Genomic DNA, 19,485 nt, shown 5'->3' with positions numbered 1-19,485 from the left:
ACGGCCGGACAATCAATTAGTGCCTGTCCAGGCGACTCAAACACCGTCAGGGGCTGTAAAACGCCCTTTGCCTCAGTCGGTCGACACAGACCCAGACACAGGCACTGACTCCAGTGGTGACGGTGACGAATCAACCGTATTTTCCAGTAGGGCCACACGTTATATGATTTTGGCAATGAAGGAGGCGTTACATTTAGCTGATACTACAGGTACCACTAAACAGGGTATTATGTGGGGTGTGAAAAAACTACCTATAGTTTTTCCTGAATCAGAAGAATTAAATGACGTGTGTAATGAAGCGTGGGTTGCTCCTGATAAAAAGCTGATAATTTCAAAGAAATTATTGGCATTATACCCTTTAGGGAGCGCTGGGAAACATCTCCTAGGGTGGACAAGGCGCTAACATGCTTATCTAAACAAGTGGCGTTACCCTCTCCTGAGACGGCCGCACTTAAAGATCCATCAGATAGGAGGATGGAAAATATCCAAAAAAGTATATACACACATACAGGTGTTATACTACGACCAGCTATAGCGACTGCCTGTATGTGCAGTGCTGGGGTAGTTTGGTCAGAGTCCCTGATTGAAAATATTGATACCCTGGACAGGGACAATATTTTACTGTCGTTAGAACAAATAAAGGATGCATTTCTTTATATGCGTGATGCACAGAGGGATATCTGCACACTGGCATCACGGGTAAGTGCTATGTCCATTTCGGCCAGAAGAGCTTTATGGACGCGACAGTGGACAGGCGATGCGGATTCAAAACGGCATATGGAAGTTTTGCCGTATAAAGGGGAGGAGTTATTTGGAGTCGGTCTATCAGATTTGGTGGCCACGGCTACAGCCGGGAAATCCACCTTTCTACCTCAAGTCACTCCCCAACAGAAAAAGGCACCGACTTTTCAACCGCAGCCCTTTCGTTCCTTTAAAAATAAGAGAGCAAAGGGCTATTCATATCTGCCACGAGGCAGAGGTCGAGGGAAGAGACAGCAACAGGCAGCTCCTTCCCAGGAACAGAAGCCCTCCCCGGCTTCTACAAAAGCCTCAGCATGACGCTGGGGCTTCTCAAGCGGACTCGGGGACGGTGGGCGGTCGTCTCAAAAATTACAGCGCGCAGTGGGCTCACTCGCAAGTAGATCCCTGGATCCTGCAGATAATATCTCAGGGGTACAGGTTGGAATTAGAGACAGATCCACCTCGCCGTTTCCTGAAGTCTGCTTTACCAACGTCCCCCTCCGAAAGGGAGACGGTTTTGGAAGCCATTCACAAGCTGTACTCTCAGCAGGTGATAGTCAAGGTACCTCTTCTACAACAAGGGAAGGGGTATTATTCCACTCTTTTTGTGGTACCGAAGCCGGATGGCTCGGTAAGGCCTATTCTAAATCTGAAGTCCTTGAACCTGTACATAAAGAAGTTCAAGTTCAAAATGGAGTCACTCAGAGCAGTGATAGCGAACCTGGAAGAGGGGGATTTTATGGTATCCTTGGACATCAAGGATGCGTATCTCCACGTTCCAATTTACCCCTCACACCAGGGGTACCTCAGGTTCGTTGTACAAAACTGTCACTATCAGTTTCAGACGCTGCCGTTCGGATTGTCCACGGCACCTCGGGTCTTTACAAAGGTAATGGCCGAGATGATGATTCTTCTTCGAAGAAAAGGCATATTAATTATCCCATACTTGGACGATCTCCTAATAAGAGCAAGGTCCAGAGAACAGCTAGAGATGGGATTAGCACTGTCTCAAGAAGTGCTAAAACAGCACGGGTGGATTCTGAATATTCCAAAATCCCAGTTAATGCCGACAACTCGTCTGCTGTTCCTAGGGATGATTCTGGACACGGTTCAGAAAAAGGTTTTTCTCCCGGAGGAAAAAGCCAAGGAGTTATCCGAGCTTGTCAGGAACCTCCTAAAACCAGGAAAGGTGTCTGTACATCAATGCACAAGAGTCCTGGGAAAAATGGTGGCTTCTTACGAAGCAATTCCATTCGGCAGATTCCACGCAAGAATTTTCCAAAGGGATCTGTTGAACAAATGGTCAGGGTCGCATCTTCAGATGCACCTGCGGATAACCCTGTCTCCAAGGACAAGGGTGTCTCTTCTGTGGTGGTTGCAGAGTGCTCATCTATTGGAGGGCCGCAGATTCGGCATACAGGATTGGATCCTGGTGACCACGGACGCCAGCCTGAGAGGCTGGGGAGCAGTCACACAAGGAAGAAACTTCCAGGGAGTATGGACGAGCCTGGAAACGTCTCTTCACATAAACATTCTGGAACTAAGAGCAATCTACAATGCTCTAAGCCAGGCAGAACCTCTGCTTCAGGGAAAACCGGTGTTGATCCAGTCGGACAACATCACGGCAGTCGCCCATGTGAACAGACAGGGCGGCACAAGAAGCCGGAGTGCAATGGCAGAAGCTGCAAGGATTCTTCGCTGGGCAGAGAATCATGTGATAGCACTGTCAGCAGTGTTCATCCCGGGAGTGGACAACTGGGAAGCAGACTTCCTCAGCAGACACGATCTTCACCCGGGAGAGTGGGGACTTCATCCAGAAGTCTTCCACATGCTGGTAACCCGTTGGGAAAGACCAATGGTGGACATGATGGCGTCTCGCCTCAACAAAAAACTGGACCGGTATTGCGCCAGGTCAAGAGATCCGCAGGCAATAGCTGTGGACGCGCTGGTAACGCCTTGGGTGTACCAGTCGGTGTATGTGTTTCCTCCTCTGCCTCTCATACCAAAAGTATTGAGAATTATACGGCAAAGAGGCGTAAGAACGATACTAGTGGTTCCGGATTGGCCAAGAAGGACTTGGTACCCGGAACTTCAAGAGATGATCACGGAAGATCCGTGGCCTCTACCTCTAAGGAGGGACTTGCTTCAGCAGGGTCCCTGTCTGTTTCAAGACTTACCGCGGCTGCGTTTGACGACATGGCGGTTGAACGCCGGATCCTAAAGGAAAAAGGCATGCCGGAAGAAGTCATTCCTACTTTGATTAAAGCAAGGAAGGAAGTAACCGTGCAACATTATCACCGAATTTGGCGAAAATGTGTTGCGTGGTGCGAAGATCGGAGTGCTCCGACGGAGGAATTTCAACTGGGTCGATTCCTACATTTCCTGCAATCAGGATTGTCTATGGGTCTCAAATTGGGATCTATTAAGGTTCAAATTTCGGCCCTGTCGATTTTCTTTCAAAAAGAATTGGCTTCAGTCCCTGAAGTCCAGACCTTTGTTAAGGGAGTGCTGCATATACAGCCTCCTGTGGTGCCTCCAGTGGCACCGTGGGATCTCAATGTGGTTTTGGACTTTCTAAAATCTCATTGGTTTGAACCACTAAAAAAGGTGGATTTGAAATATCTCACATGGAAAGTGACCATGCTTCTAGCCCTGGCTTCGGCCAGGAGAGTGTCAGAACTGGCAGCTTTATCTTACAAAAGCCCATATCTGATTTTCCATTCGGACAGGGCAGAACTGCGGACTCGTCCGCATTTTCTCCCTAAGGTGGTGTCAGCATTTCATCTGAACCAGCCTATTGTAGTGCCTGCGGCTACAAGTGACTTGGAGGACTCCAAGTTACTGGACGTTGTCAGAGCATTAAAAATATATATTGCAAGGACAGCTGGAGTCAGAAAATCTGACTCGTTGTTTATATTGTATGCACCCAACAAGATGGGTGCTCCTGCGTCTAAGCAGACGATTGCTCGTTGGATCTGTAGCACAATCCAACTTGCACATTCTGTGGCAGGCCTGCCACAGCCTAAATCTGTAAAGGCCCACTCCACAAGGAAGGTGGGCTCATCTTGGGCGGCTGCCCGAGGGGTCTCGGCATTACAACTTTGCCGAGCAGCTACGTGGTCAGGGGAGAACACGTTTGTAAAATTTTACAAATTTGATACTCTGGCTATGGAGGACCTGGAGTTCTCTCATTCGGTGCTGCAGAGTCATCCGCACTCTCCCGCCCGTTTGGGAGCTTTGGTATAATCCCCATGGTCCTTTCAGGAACCCCAGCATCCACTAGGACGATAGAGAAAATAAGATTTTACTTACCGATAAATCTATTTCTCGGAGTCCGTAGTGGATGCTGGGCGCCCATCCCAAGTGCGGATTATCTGCAATAATTGTACATAGTTATTGTTAACAAATTCGGGTTATTGTTGAAGGAAGCCATCTTTCAGAGGCTCCGCTGTTATCATACTGTTAACTGGGTTTAGATCACAAGTTGTACGGTGTGATTGGTGTGGCTGGTATGAGTCTTACCCGGGATTCAAAATCCTTCCTTATTGTGTACGCTCGTCCGGGCACAGTACCTAACTGGAGTCTGGAGGAGGGTCATAGGGGGAGGAGCCAGTACACACCACCTGATCTGGAAAAGCTTTACTTTTTGTGCCCTGTCTCCTGCGGAGCCGCTATTCCCCATGGTCCTTTCAGGAACCCCAGCATCCACTACGGACTCCGAGAAATAGATTTATCGGTAAGTAAAATCTTATTTTCCCCCTCCAGGTCCACTGGGGTGGTAAAGTATGAACAAGTTGATTTCAATGAAAAAAATATGAAAAACTCATGTTGACTTTTTGACCTGTCGACATTTTAAATGTCGGTATTATGACCTTGTCGGGATGTTGACCTTGTTGGGATTTTGACAGTCGGTCAATGGTTGACGGTATTTTGACCGTTGGAATTTTGATTGTAGGTAAATTGACCGCATCCCGTCCCTTCTAGTTGGAGTTGCTGCTCACTGTAAATGAGGCCCTCCATGCTTCAAGTAAACCATAATAATCCCTGACATGTCATCTAAGTCGCAAATTAGGAACTTGTCAAAATCAGCAAAACTACTGTTGAAAAAGTACATTCAGCAAGCTGAGCTGTGGGGTTTCCATGTCTGAGAGCATGGCGGGTCTGGCAGACTTAATACAACTGGCACTGGGTTAGGTCCAGTCGGCACCTGTGTTACAAATTCACACTGCGCTATTTGCTTTTTCCATCTGTTACAATGTGGGGGAGAGGAATGTACAGGTCTCCAGCACTGTGGGATCAGTGGCAGTGAGCCCCTATGGTTCTGCTATGTTTTAGCACTAAAACAATGTATTTATGGGTGGACTTCTCTTTCTAAATGGCCGTACTTTAGCTAATCAGCCCCTGCATATCCTTGTTGTCCTCACTGCGCCATTCTATGGACGTTTTTTGTTAGTGATTTTAACACTGTTTTGTAGCTAGGATGGGTTAATGGGAAGCATAAAGACGGCTGCTAATTGTTTATATATACTTTAATTTCACAAGCGAAAGTGTGTCAGGTGCCTTCCATTGCCCACGACATGTATGACCGTAATCCACAAGCAGCAGCGTATATTACTGTGTATCCGTGCGCTGTACAAACACACATTCCTGCTGCAGATTGTGTAGTGCTGACATGTCTTTTCACTGCCACTCATATCAGAGGGGGCACTGCGGTTAGCCGTACTACTAATAATATACAAATCCCAGCACTTTGCTTTCCGCTTTCTGCATCACAGTGTTCTCCTCTACAGCGGAATAGTGCTGCTCTTTCTGACAATTGTGTTATTGAGTCATGAACTCTAGTCATTGAGTTACATAAAAATGGCACCAGTCTGGCATACAGAGAAGCAATATGCAGCCGGTTGTCTGTCTGGGTTGGCTATGAAATTGCGACAGTCATCATGTCAACTGGGTCATAATCTCGACTTTGACATTCATCATGTAGACTTCCGGGCAAGACCTCCAAACCTTCTGTGTTCTGCTGATTATTTCTGCCCTATCCCCTGTGCCTGCTCCCTAATCCTCCCTCTAGTGCCTAACACCTCCCCCTCCCCCCCCCCCCCCCCTTCAAACATTCTACCCCTAACCCTATTGTCAGCATTCTGACAGTGTTGATGTTTCACTTGTCGGCATTCTGACTTGTTGCTTGGCAACATTGTTATGACTTTTGACTACATCCCATCTGTCCTGGTGTCATTGGAGCTTCTCATACATTGTCTCCTGACGGTGCGTAGATCCACCCCATTTCATCATATACCGCACCAGGCTGCTTCCTCAGGGTCCTTCTGTAATTTCGTGGTCACTTTTGCATGCAAAATTCAGTTGCTATTACTACTGTCTGCGTAATTAAAATGCACGTTTTTCTGTCCACGAGATCTGACGAGTTTCCTTTATCTATTAATTTAGCTCAATGTAAACGGAAGTAAATTATGTTTACTTTTCTTTAAGCGGTGTTTAAACATGTCACGCTGAAATGTCTCCTGTACTGCATAAGCTTCAATAGAGTGATTAATCCAGTTAGTGCCTGTGAGGCTTTACAACGTGTTTTCAAGGTATTCCAACACAACAATGAATGAAAAGGCCCTTTCCCACCCCTTCACATTACACACTGGAATCATTTAATTCAGCAGTGACTAGTTTGTGCCGAATTATGTCAGCAGAACAACACCTGTGTATTCTGCTTGCACGTTTATGCTTCCATCTGCTGAATTTTCTTTTGAAGGGTAAAAAAAAAATATATATTCACCTTGCAAAAAAGGACGTTCTCATATAAAGAGAAGGAGAGCAGCCTTTGGCACTGGTCCTAGCTGCTTTATCATTGCAATCTAGTAACCCTGGCAGGCTTGTGCATTTCTATCACCCCATCAGGCTACTCTCCACTCCGGCTGCAGAAGGGCTGAAGTACTTTGATCCTTCTCGGTAATATTAGAGGAGTACTAAATATGACAGAGCACTTTAATTTATATTCCCCTCCATGTAAACAGTGAATATTTTAAGTGACTTGTAAAAAAAAGAAAAGGAAAAAAAGAAAGAAAGATACAGTGAAAAGCGAAAACTGAAGATTTAGTACAGACATCTTATTGGAAACAAATAAATGTTACTCTTTTTTTTTAATTGAGTTAAGAGCATAAAGCAGATGCTGGCGTTTAGCAAAAGAAAAAAAAATGAAAAGTTCACGTCCAGTGCACCACAAACATGTGCGCTTGTTTTGCACGGTCCGAGTCTTAGCGATGACACTGTGAGAAATGGAAAAGTCGTCTGCCCGGCAATTATTTGTGTCAATGTGACATAGTAACGTAAACTGCAATGTCACTAATAAAAATGAGGCAAAGTGCCTGCAATGTGCGTGTAATGTGACTCTGGTTATTGAGATACAGCGCTGTTGTCTAACCCTGCAACTCTTTTCTCCCACAGGACTCCTTTCCTACACCGAATACTTGTTTCTGCTGACAATTCTGACAAGTAGGTACTCCCCTCATGCATCTGGAATATATTCATTTTACACAGCTGTCTTATCTGTCTGTCTGTCTATATCTATCCTAGTAATGAATGCACCCTGCTACAAGAGACCACGCGCCGGCGTCCACTTCCGATGTGACTTTATATTCTGGTCCCAGGACAGTAGTGTGCATCTGTGCAATGTCACAGCAGCAATAGTACTCTGGAATCTGAGCAATAAAGATGAGCATTTGTTCCAGTGTGAGGAACACAGTGTATACATGACATGTCACATCGTTACATTTTCTTCAAGTTATTCATTGGGCAATTTGCATACGAGTTAAAGTTGACCTTTCATATTCCAGTGCTGCTCTCTTTAGTTTCTTCTTCATTGGTGTATACAGAGAATTGCATTAACAAGAAATATTGCTTATCCCACATAATAAAAGTCTAACGCTCTTCCTCACCTCTATGGGGGCTATTCACGTGTTTTGCACACCAGCAGCCACTAGATGGCACCCGACGGAACAATTCAAGTGTTGCTCCGTACAGGCGTGCATAGCAACCGGCGCTCACATTGATGATCCGATATTTTGACAGGCTGGTAACTAGTTTAGTGTAATTGCTCATGAGCAATTGATATGGCCTTAAGCCTCTTTTCTGCTGTCTTCATACTACGCAGGTTGAGCTGTATCAGGCCTTGGAGAGCGATAGAGCAAGTTGCCCATGGCAACCAGTCCACTTCTGACATTTATCTAGCAGTCTTTGAAATGACAGAAACAGGTAGTTAGGTTTGGGCAAGGCTGGATTTATCTCCCCACTGCCTCTTTGCTATACTCCGTATTCCCCACTGCTCCTTGCTACTCACTACTGAAGGCGCATTGGATCCAAACTACCTGTCGCTGGCACTGGTTTGGAGAAGGGAAGAGTGAAAAAGTGGATAGACTACTAGAATGCTTGAAAACTAGCTATTATTTCTATGTAAAATCACACGGTTATTAGTGGAGCGCCACTGATGTTTGACTAATTACTGACAATGAAATAACAAGTGCAGTGGTCTGCTAACCCCATATCCATAACTCACAGTATTTTGGGTAAAATTGGCCACATCCGTGATCAACCTAGCAACATCCGTGATCAACCTAGCAACATCTGTGATCAAACTCCGACTCTCTGTGGCTACACGCCTGTCTGACTCACGACACAACTTTGCAGGAAGGTGACCATATGTGAAAACCAGGATTGCTGAGGAGATTATATGTTCTACTATCAAAGCTGACTTTAAGAATACAGTGGAGATTTTATTTTCTCCGGTCACAAGAGCATCCCACTAATGTCTCAGAATGGTGCATTGTATTGTTATTTCCTCTGTGAGATGTGACCCCTGAGACTCTATGGGCAGGCCCTACAGAATCCAGGTTGGCCATTTCATATAGAACTCCACTTACAGATGTGTCGTGCATTTGCATCAAACATCCCTTTTTACAGCACGCCAGGTCTCGTGCGCATTAGCTTGTGCCTGGCGTCTTCTCCACTCATAATTATCAGTCACTCAGTAGGTCTATAGACCGGCTTAGCCCTTTTGCCGTCTTTAAAATTACCAATTTAAGAAATAAATATTTTCGTAATTCCTCTATCATGCTAAATACACCCAGAGCCTATGCTCCATGTGTCTTACATCATACTTACATAAGTTTATTTATTACCAGTTAGTTATATAGCGCACACATATTCCGCAGCGCTGTACAGAGAATATTTGTCCATTTACATCAGTCCCTGCCCCAGTGGAACTTACACTCTATATTCCCTACCACATGTACACATTCAGGCTAGGGTTAATTTTGTTGGGATCCAATTAACCTACCGGTATATTTTTGCATTGTGGGAGGAAAACGGAGTACCTGGAGCAAACCTACGAGAGTACGTGGAGAATATACAAACTCCACAGTAGTAGTGCTAACCATTACATTATCCCTACTGCCCAAGTTACATGCCTATGTTTTAAAACCTCTACTTTGGTACAGAAATATGCATTCGCTGTTAAGTGTGACTTAAATTAAAAGAGCACTCTCGAATCCAGCTGGTGCAACGCTCCTCGTGTAAGAATGAAAAACAAACTTACTAAAATAATGTACGCTCACAAACAAAGTTGCGGTCAGTTGTGAATATGCAGTCAGCCAATCAGAGCTGTTAGCTAGTGCTGGCAATTGCCTTCATCATCCTCATCATCTTGATCTTGCACCAGTACTCATACACCTGCTATAAATATGGCTGCTGAGAGGCGTATATGCGTCTATGTGTCAGACTGCATTTGTTTTTACAGTTATATAAACACACCCATACTTGGCCATGTTAAAACACCTCTACCCCTCCCCTGGTAATCATTGTACAGATGGAAGGCACTGAATTCCTTATATACATTATAACTTAGAGGTGGCATTGTCCCAGAGTCTGTGATATAATTGAAGCATTAAGAATTGTGGAAGTTGTGCAATTAATATATCCGTTATACCAGGTGCTATAGAGGGAGGTGATAGAAGAGGCTGTGTTTACAGCATCACAACACTCCAGACCATTACCATGAGCCGCTGAAAGGAACATGCCATATAGGTTTCGGAATGATCTTTATAGACCCCAGGCTTGGAATATTATTGGAGAACTAGAAGAAAGCTAAATATTTCTGCACTGCAGGCTGGAAATGCTCTTGCTCTAGGTGGTTATAACACACGTATAACCGCTCTACTTTATACCATACAGATGTTACCAAGTGACAGCCTGTCCAAACATTTGCACGCGTCATATTGTATATACATGTCGGATTAATTTTTTTATCTGTTAAATTGAACAAATATTAATTGTGCATTAAAATGTCCAATAATGTGACGTTTCTGTTTGTACCCTGCGGAGATTGTGTTTTAGCTTAATTTCCCTTAGAGAGAGTCATGATACAGTACAAACACTATGACCAGGGGTGCTTACACTAGCATATAAATCATAGTCTTTACAGCCATTTTCAGTCCAGTATAAAGGAATTTACTGGTACACAAATTTCTACAAAACTAACATTACACGTGGGAGGTAAATTGTGTCAAAGATGACAAGTCAGGGGAAAAACCTCAAGAAAAATAACCATGTAGTAAAGATAGGGTAGTTGTTTAAAGGTGGGCAGGGGAGTATCAGCCAGGAATGTGAGGATATTGCGGGGAGAACCAAACACTCCCAAGACCGTACCTAATCTTATTTACTCACGCAAATTGCATCACTCCTGACATTTATGCATCATAGATATTATAAATCACAGTTGACTGCGAGTTTGTAAACCTGCTCTTCGTCTGATTTGTTTATCTTCTCGCTTACTGTGTGTTACTTTGCAGACATCGTAGACATCCTACCACCTGCTAAGGGGATATTTTCCTCAGCCGTCGCATTACTTAGAATTGCACTTACTCAACCTCTAGCTGTAGAACACTTAGGGTTGTGGTGCTTCTGCTGGAGAGCTGGTGCCCTATAATGAGGATAAACTCATAACTGCCATCTGCACTGTAGCTGTAGTGACTTTTATATTAGCATGGTACCACTTGTGGAACAGACACTTGAGAAACACATAGCTTTGTATGATCTTTGTATGTACATGTGTTGTGTATATCGCTCAGTGCTGAGTAATGCATATATTTGAATTGAGCTCTATTGCCACCTTTTGGTCAAACAGTTTATTAACATGCATTATAAAGCACACTATACAGCAGCAGCAGCGATTCTACTAACCCTGCCACAAGTGTTCCTATAAGCTGCTTCCATCTAAACTTGTTTGGCAAAGAGAGTTAGATAGAAGCAGTTCATTTTGTGAGGTTTGCTTCCCGTAGAAGTATACATACCAGCCAGCCGCGGTGTGACATATACGGTATGTGAGGACCATGTTGGGTTATATTCTATACCGGGTTCGGTGTATTTTGTCAACAATCATCATACGGGCATCATAATGTTCACAGGTACAAAATATCAACAACCACAATGTTGACTTGCATAATGTCCACATGTGCAAAAAAATGTATATCCAACATTATTATGATTATTATCCTTTATTTATATGACGCCACAAGGGTTCCGCAGCGCCCAATTACAGAGTACATAAACAAATAATCAAAACAGGAAAACAGCAGCTTAAGGTCCATACACACTTAACGATATAATGAGCGACGTCGCTCATTTTCCCCCTCCTTGAGCGACGTCGCTCATTTTATCGTTAAGTGTGTATGCCGCCAGCGACGACCGATGCGCGGCCCCGCGGGTCGGCAACGATCGTCGCTGTCGGTAGGGCATGCATGAAGAATGTGGACTGTCGTCCACGACCTTCATGCAGAGCTGGCGGGGGCGTGACGTCAATGAGCGATATGAGCTGTCATATCGCTCAGTGCGTACAGGCGGCCGCCGACCGGCCGGCCCGGGAGGGGGAAACGTTAGACGATGTCGCTCACAGAGCGACATCGTCTAATGTGTATGGGCCTTTACAGTTGAAGACAATATAGGACAAGTACAGGGTAAATAAACATAGCTACATCAGCAGATGACACTGGAATAAGTATCAGGTGGCAGAAGACTGCTGGAGTTGGTGCAGTTGAAGATTATTAAAGTAAGAAAAAGGATAAGCACATGAGGGAAGAGGGCCCTACTCGTGAGAGCTTACATTCTAAAGGTGAGGGGTAGACAGACAGGGGTGACAGACATGGTGCATAGAGAGCGTGGAACAGAGGGTTAGGATGAGGTTTGGCTGGGTTTGGTGAAGAAGTGGGTCTTGAGAGCCCGTTTGAAGTTTTGTAGAGAGGTGGAGAGGTAGGGAATTCCAGAGAATTGGAGCAGCACGTGAAAAATCTTGGAGGTAGGAGTGGGCGGAAGTAATCAGTAACATGTCGACAAGTATATAATGCCGACGCTCAAATTTTTTTGTTTAACCCTAAAATTTCTACTGTTGACATTTTAACTGTCGACATTTTGGCATTCAACATTATGGCATCGGCCTTTTTAACTGCTGACTTTGTGATAATAATTACAACCTGATTCACCATGTCACAGTCCTCTCATCTAAAATAACTAGACTCGCAGTTTTAAAGAAAAATGAGGGTGCTAGGACTCAATAAAGTAGATTTGTTTAAGAAAAGAAAGGAGAGATCTATAAAGTGTAAAATTTTATCAGTTATCTTAATTTTATTTATTTTACATAAAACTTTGTTTAACCTGCTAAAGGCATACTGCCAGGTAAATCTCCACTTATTAAAGCCTCCAGAAAGCATTGCTGTACATGTCATATTTAAAGGGCAATTGGAAAAATTAAATTCTCCCAAAATAATCTCCTGGTTTCAGACAGGTGACATTGGCAGAAAACTGAGTTGGAGTGATATTTGCTATGAAAAATGCATTTCAATGGATGCAGGAAACTCATGGAAATGCATCGCTAATTGAAGTGAATCGGGGAATGCTCCATAAAGTAAATTAGCAAATATTTCCCTCCTTGTTTTTTTATTTGTTAGTAACAGTTTAGTATTGTAGAATTACGAATACTTCTCTTCAATACTTAGTAATTAGAATACCATTAAAATTGCAAGATACTATAACTTGTCACCCATTACTAGACCAATTTGCAACACTTACTAAGATGTGGGTAGATTATGAGATTCCTTTGATGGGGAGGTTCTCTTCTGTGAAAAAATGATGCTCCTCCCTAAAATTGTATATCTCTTTCGAGCTGTACCGTATTTGGTCCTGATAAATACATTTTATACAGTTATCTCGAAAATACCTTGAATGGTAAGAGCTCATTTATTCAGATCTAAGTCTAACGGTGGTTTAGCTGTACCTAACCTTGAAATGTTCCAACATTCCTGCCTTCTGGATCAAATGAAGGGCTTTCCCCTCTGCCTACTAATACCCCTTTCTTTTACGTCCTAGAGGATGCTGGGGACTCCGTAAGGACCATGGGGTATAGACGGGCTCCGCAGGAGACATGGGTACTATAAAGAACTTTAGAATGGATGTGCACTGGCTCCTCCCTCTATGCCCCTCCTCCAGACCTCAGTTAGTTCCTGTGCCCAGAGGAGACTGGGTGCATTACAGGGAGCTCTCCTGAGTTTCTCTGAAAAAAGAATTTGGTTAGGTTTTTTATTTTCAGGGAACACTGCTGGCAACAGGCTCCCTGCATCGTGGGACTGAGGAGAGAGAAGCAGACCTACTTAAGTGATAGGCTCTGCTTCTTAGGCTACTGGACACCATTAGCTCCAGAGGGAGTCGGAACGCAGGTCTCCCCTCGCTGTTCGTCCCTGAGCCGCGCCGCCGTCCTTCTCGCAGAGCCGGAAGATAGAAGCCGGGTGAGTATAAGAAGAAAGAAGACTTCAAAGGCGGCAGAAGACTTCAGATCTTCCTTGAGGTAAGCGTGCAGCGGTAACGCTGCGCGCCATTGCTCCCACACACAACACACACTAGCGGGCACTGATGGGGTGCAGGGGGGGCGCCCTGGGCAGCAATATAAACCTCTAAGACTGGCATATGAGTATTATAGGCTGCGGAGGCAGTAGTTATATAAATCCCTTGCCAGTATTATAAAATTGAGCGGGACCGAAGCCCGCCACTGGAGGGGGCGGAGCTTGGTCCCACAGCACTAACCAGCGCCATTTTCTCCACAGAGCACTTCAGAGAAGCTGGCTCCCCGGACTCTTCCCTGCTGAACACGGTGACACAGGGCAAAAAAGAGGGGGGGGGGGCACTTGTAAGGCGCAGTGAGTGTATTATACATAATTATATATAAAAGCGCTATATATTCTGGGAATTTGTTTTCCAGTGTCAGTTGGCGCTGGGTGTGTGCTGGCATACTCTCTCTCTCTGTCTCTCCTAAGGGCCTTATTGGGGGACTATCTCCAGATTAATATCCCTGTGTGTGTGGGGGTGTCGGTACGAGTGTGTCGGCATGTCTGCAGCGGAAGGTTCATCTAAGGAGGAGGTGGAGCAGATTGTGGTGTCTCCGTCGGCAACGCCGACACCTGATTGGTTGGACATCTGGAATGTTTTAAATGCCAATGTGACCTTATTGCATAAGAGGATGGACAAAGCAGAGTCCAGGGAAAAAGCAGGGAGTCAATCCATGGCTTTGACTGTGTCACAGGGCCCTTCAGGGTCTCAAAAACGTTCTCTATCCCAAATAGCAGACACTGATACCGACACGGATTCTGAATCCAGTGTCGACTATGATGATGCAAGGTTACACCCAAGGGTGGCCAAAAGTATTCATTATATGATTATTGCAATAAAAGCATATCACAGATGACCCCTCTGTTCCTGACACGAGGGTGCGCATGTATAAGGAAAAGAAACCTGAGGTAACCTTTTCCCCATCTCATGAGCTGAACGAGTTATTTGAAAAAGCTTGGGAAACTCCAGACAAAAAACTGCAGATTCCCAAGAGGATTCTTATGGCGTATCCTTTCCCTGCACAGGACAGGGTACGGTGGGAATCCTCGCCCAGGGTGGACAAGGCTTTAACGCGCTTGTCCAAGAAGGTGGCGCTACCGTCTCCCGACACGGCAGCCCTCAAGGATCCTGCTGATCGCAGACAGGAAACTACCTTAAAATCTATTTCTACACATACGGGGGCTTTACTCAGACCGGCAATAGCATCGGCATGGGTATGTAGCGCAGTTGCAGCTTGGACAGATACCTTGTCGGCTGACATTGATACCCTAGATAGGGATACCATTTTATTGACCTTAGGTCACATTAAAGACGCAGTCTTATATATGAGAGACGCTCAGAGAGACGTTGGGCTGCTAGGTTCAAGAGCCAACGCCATGGCGATTTCTGCTAGGCGATCCCTGTGGACCCGCCAATGGACGTGTGATGCCGACTCAATGAAGCATATGGAGGTTTTACCTTACAAAGGTGAAGTTTTATTTGGGGAAGGTCTCGCGGACCTGGTTTCCACAGCTACCGCGGGTAAATCTACTTTTTTGCATTTTGTTCCCCCACAGCAAAAGAAAACTCCACAATAACAGATGCAGTCCTTTCGGTCGCATAAGTTCAGAAGAGGTCGGGGCTCATCCTTCCTCGCCAGAGGTAAAGGTAGAGGGAAAAGAACGCCTGCTTCGGCTAGCTCCCAGGAACAGAAGTCCTCCCCGGCTTCTACTAAATCCACCGCATGACACTGGGGCTCCACTGAGGGAGTACGCACCGGTGGGGGCACGTCTTCGACTCTTTAGCCAGGTCTGGTTTCTGTCAGACGTGGATCCTTGGGTGATGGAAATTGTATCCCAAGGCTACAAACTAGAATTCGAAGAGGTGCCCCCTCGCCAATTTTTCAAATCGGCCTTGCCAGCTTCTCCCCCAGAGAGGGAAGTAGTGTTAGCTGCAATTCAAAAGCTGTGTCAACAGCAAGTGATTGTCAAGGTTCCCCTAGTCCAACAGGGAAAAGGGTACTATTCAACCCTGTTTGTGGTCCCGAAGTCGGATGGCTCGGTCAGACCCATTTTAAATCTGAAATCCCTAAACCTGTACTTGAAAAGGTTCAAATTCAAGATGGAATCGCTCCGGGCAGTGATCTCCAGTCTGGAAGGGGGGGATTTTATGGTGTCACTGGACATAAAGGATGCATACCTTCATGTCCCCATATATCCTCCTCATCAGGAGTACCTGAGATTCGCTGTACAGGACTGTCATTACCAGTTTCAGACGTTGCCGTTTGGGCTTTCCACGGCCCTGAGGATTTTCACCAAGGTGATGGCGAAGATGATGGTGCTCCTACGCAGGCAGGGAGTCACAATTATCCCGTACTTGGACGATCTCCTGATAATAGCGAGATCGAGAGATCAATTGCTGAAAAGCGTGTCGCTCTCCCTGAGAGTGCTACAACAGCACGGTTGGATTCTAAATCTGCCAAAGTCACAATTGATTCCAATGACTCGACTATCATTCTTAGGCATGGTTCTGGACACGGTACAGAAGAGGGTTTTTCTCCCAATGGAAAAAGCCCAGGACCTCCAGAACATGGTCCGAGACCTGCTAAAACCAAAAAGAGTGTCGGTTCATCAATGCACTCGAGTTCTGGGAAAAATGGTGGCAGCCTACGAGGGCATCCCCTTCGGCAGGTTTCATGCGAGGACTTTTCAGTGGGACCTTCTGGACAAGTGGTCTGGGTCCCATCTACAAATACATCAGAAGATAAGCCTGTCCCCCAGGGCCAGGGTGTCTCTCCTGTGGTGGCTGCAGAGTGCTCACCTTCTAGAGGGTCGCAGATTCGGCATTCCGGACTGGGTTCTGATAACAAAAAAAAAAAGAAGATCCATGGCCTCACAGAAGATCCATGGCCTCTTCCTCTCAGGGAGGACCTGTTACATCAGGGACCCTGCGTGTTCCAAGACTTACCGCGGTTACTTTTGACAGCATGGCGGTTGAACACCGAATCCTAGCTGGGAAAGGTATTCCAGAGGAAGTCATCCCTACTCTGATAAAGGCTAGGAAGGAGGTGACGGCGAAACATTATCACCGTATCTGGAGGAAGTATGTCTCTTGGTGTGAAGCCAAGAATGCTCCTACGGAAGATTTCCATCTGGGCCGTTTTCTCCACTTTCTACAGACAGGAGTGGATATGGGCGTAAAGTTAGGCTCCATTAAGGTACAAATTTCGGCCCTGTCTATTTTCTTTCAGAAGGAGTTGGCTTCTCTCCCAGAAGTCCAGACTTTTGTAAACGGAGTGCTGCACATCCAGCCTCCTTTTGTGCCCCCAGTGGCACCATGGGACCTCAACGTGGTATTACGGTTCCTAAAATCTCACTGGTTTGAACCGCTTCAGACGGTTGAATTAAAATTTCTCACTTGGAAGGTGGTCATGTTGTTGACCTTGGCATCTGCGAGGTGGGTGTCCGAATTGGCATCCTTGTCTCACAAGAGCCCCTATCTGATTTTCCATGTGGATAGAGCGGAGTTGAGGACTCGTCCTCAATTTTTGCCCAAGGCGGTTTCATCATTTCATGTGAACCAACCTATTGTGGTGCCTGTGGCTACGGGTGACTTGGAGGACTCCACGTCCCTGGATGTAGTCAGGGCCTTAAAAATCTATGTAGCCAGGACGGCTCGGGTTAGGAAAACAGAAGCACTGTTTGTCCTGTATGCAGCCAACAAAGTTGGCACTCCTGCTTCAAAGCAGACTATTGCTCGCTCGATCTGTAACACGATTCAGCAGGCTCGTTCTACGGCAGGATTGCCGTTACCAAATTCGGTACAGGCCCATTCCACTAGGAAGGTGGGCTCTTCTTGGGCGGCTGCCCGAGGCGTCTCGGCTTTACAGCTTTGCCGAGTTGCTACTTGGTCGGGTTCAAACACTTTTGCAAAGTTCTATAAGTTTGATAACCTGGCTGATGAGGACCTTGCGTTTGCTCAGACGGTGCTGCAGAGTCGTCCGCACTCTCCCGCTCGGTCTGGAGCTTTGGTATAAACCCCATGGTCCTTACGGAGTCCCCAGCATCCTCTAGGACGTAAGAGAAAATAAGATTTTAAACCTACCGGTAAATCTTTTCCTCCTAGTCCGTAGAGGATGCTGGGCGCCTGTCCCAGTGCGGAATACTTTCTGCAAAGCTTGTATATAGTTATTGCTTACATAATTGTTATGTTACAGTTGAAATCAGTCTTTGCCTGATACTGTTTTGTTGCATACTGTTAACTGGTTGCGTATATTCAATGTTATACGGTGTGGATGGTGTGGGCTGGTATGAATCTTGCCCTTGGATTCCCAAAATCCTTTCCTCGTACTGTCCGTCTGCTCTGGGCACAGTTCTCTAACTGAGGTCTGGAGGAGGGACATAGAGGGAGGAGCCAGTGCACACCCATTCTAAAGTTCTTTATAGTGCCCATGTCTCCTGCGGAGTCGTCTATACCCCATGGTCCTTACGGAGTCCCCAGCATCCTCTACGGACTAGGAGAAAAAGATTTACCGGTAGGTTTAAAATCTTATTTTTCCACTAGCTCTAAAAACACGGGTAAATGCGTGGGGGCGCACATTTACCTGTGTTTTTTTCTAGTGGAAATGGCCCCCCCTGCAAATTCCTGGGTAGCTTGCCGGGTTGAACACGTGTTCAACCCGGTAAGCTGTGTAGAGTAAACGGAAGCCGTGTCGATGCGACACTGCTCCCGTTCACAGTGTATGGAAGGGCTGCGCTGGGAGAACATGTGATCTCCCAGCGCCGCCCTTGCCGCGTCAGCAGCAGCGTCACCAACCCGGCAATATGCCGGGTTGGTGTAGAAGGAGGCTCTAGCACGGGTCGCAGCCGTGTCAGTTTCCCGGCTGCGACCCGTGCTACAAAGTGGAAAAGGGGTATAAGCCATGGGTAGATATGTTTTTCCTCTAGGAGACCTGATATGTGCTCAGACTACAGATAAACTTCCTTCTCTTGCTGTTAAGAGTGTATTTGATGACCTCATAGTTTGGGATAAATTACTTAAATCACATGATGACTTTTCTCTTCCATCCTCTAATATTTCTATGGGGTATATTTAATTAGGGTCGAAAGCTGCCGTCTGTCGAAAAACGGCAGTTTTCGACTTTTTAAGGTCGAATCGTGATTCGACTTATTCAATCCCATCAGTTTTTATTCGACAAGTCGGGGAATTCAACTTGTCGAATAGTACGTGAATCGGTGGTATAGCTGCCGATTCACGTACTTTTGAGGAAAAAGGGGCCAAATTCGACAGGATATGGCCCCGTTTCCGACCATCTCAGTCCAACATAAAAAAGTGTCTGACTAAGATGAGGAGCCTTAGAGGAGGAGAGGGGGGAGAGCCGCGGGGAGACAGGGGAGAGCTATGGGCAGACAGGGGAGAGCAGCGCTACAGCACAGTGCTGCAGAAGGATGTGTCTCAGCCGCACCGCTCACGGCAGCGTCCACCAGGCTCCAGCAAGTGAGGTCACGCTTGCTGGAGCCGGGTGGACACTGCCGTGAGGTCTGGCGGCTGTGAGTCATCCTTCTGTAGCGCTGCCCTCCTCCGTCTGTCTGCGGCTGTCCCTGCTGGTCTCCCCCCTTCTCCTCCGCTCACAGGTCTCGTCTCAATTCGACTTTTTTTAAAGTCGAATTGAGATGGGATTGAATAGGGGTTGTCAGATCCATTCCGACAAATGCATGTCGGAATGGATCCGACCCTAATTGAATATACCCCCTATATTGGCAGTCTCAAAACTGATCCCAGATAACAATAGCCGAATTGGCATAATCGATGTATTTTAACATTTAAGTCACC

At 45.9% G+C, this 19,485-nt stretch overlaps 1 protein-coding gene across 2 annotated transcripts in view; it reads left to right on the top strand.

The window, feature by feature from the left end:
- The window catches only part of MICU2 (mitochondrial calcium uptake 2), a 535,492-nt gene that overhangs the window by 453,322 nt on the left and 62,685 nt on the right, over positions 1–19,485 (top strand). For both annotated transcript variants that reach the window (XM_063951667.1, XM_063951666.1), the window contains exon 5: positions 7,195–7,242. In XM_063951667.1, the coding sequence (XP_063807737.1) occupies positions 7,195–7,242 (48 nt within the window). The remainder of the gene's footprint in view (positions 1–7,194; positions 7,243–19,485) is intronic.

This window comes from Pseudophryne corroboree, chromosome 2 (genome assembly GCF_028390025.1).
Source record: "Pseudophryne corroboree isolate aPseCor3 chromosome 2, aPseCor3.hap2, whole genome shotgun sequence".
Taxonomy (NCBI): Eukaryota; Metazoa; Chordata; class Amphibia; order Anura; family Myobatrachidae; genus Pseudophryne; species Pseudophryne corroboree.
Note: the sequence above shows the minus strand (reverse complement) of the source record. Positions and strands in the feature narration are given on the sequence as shown.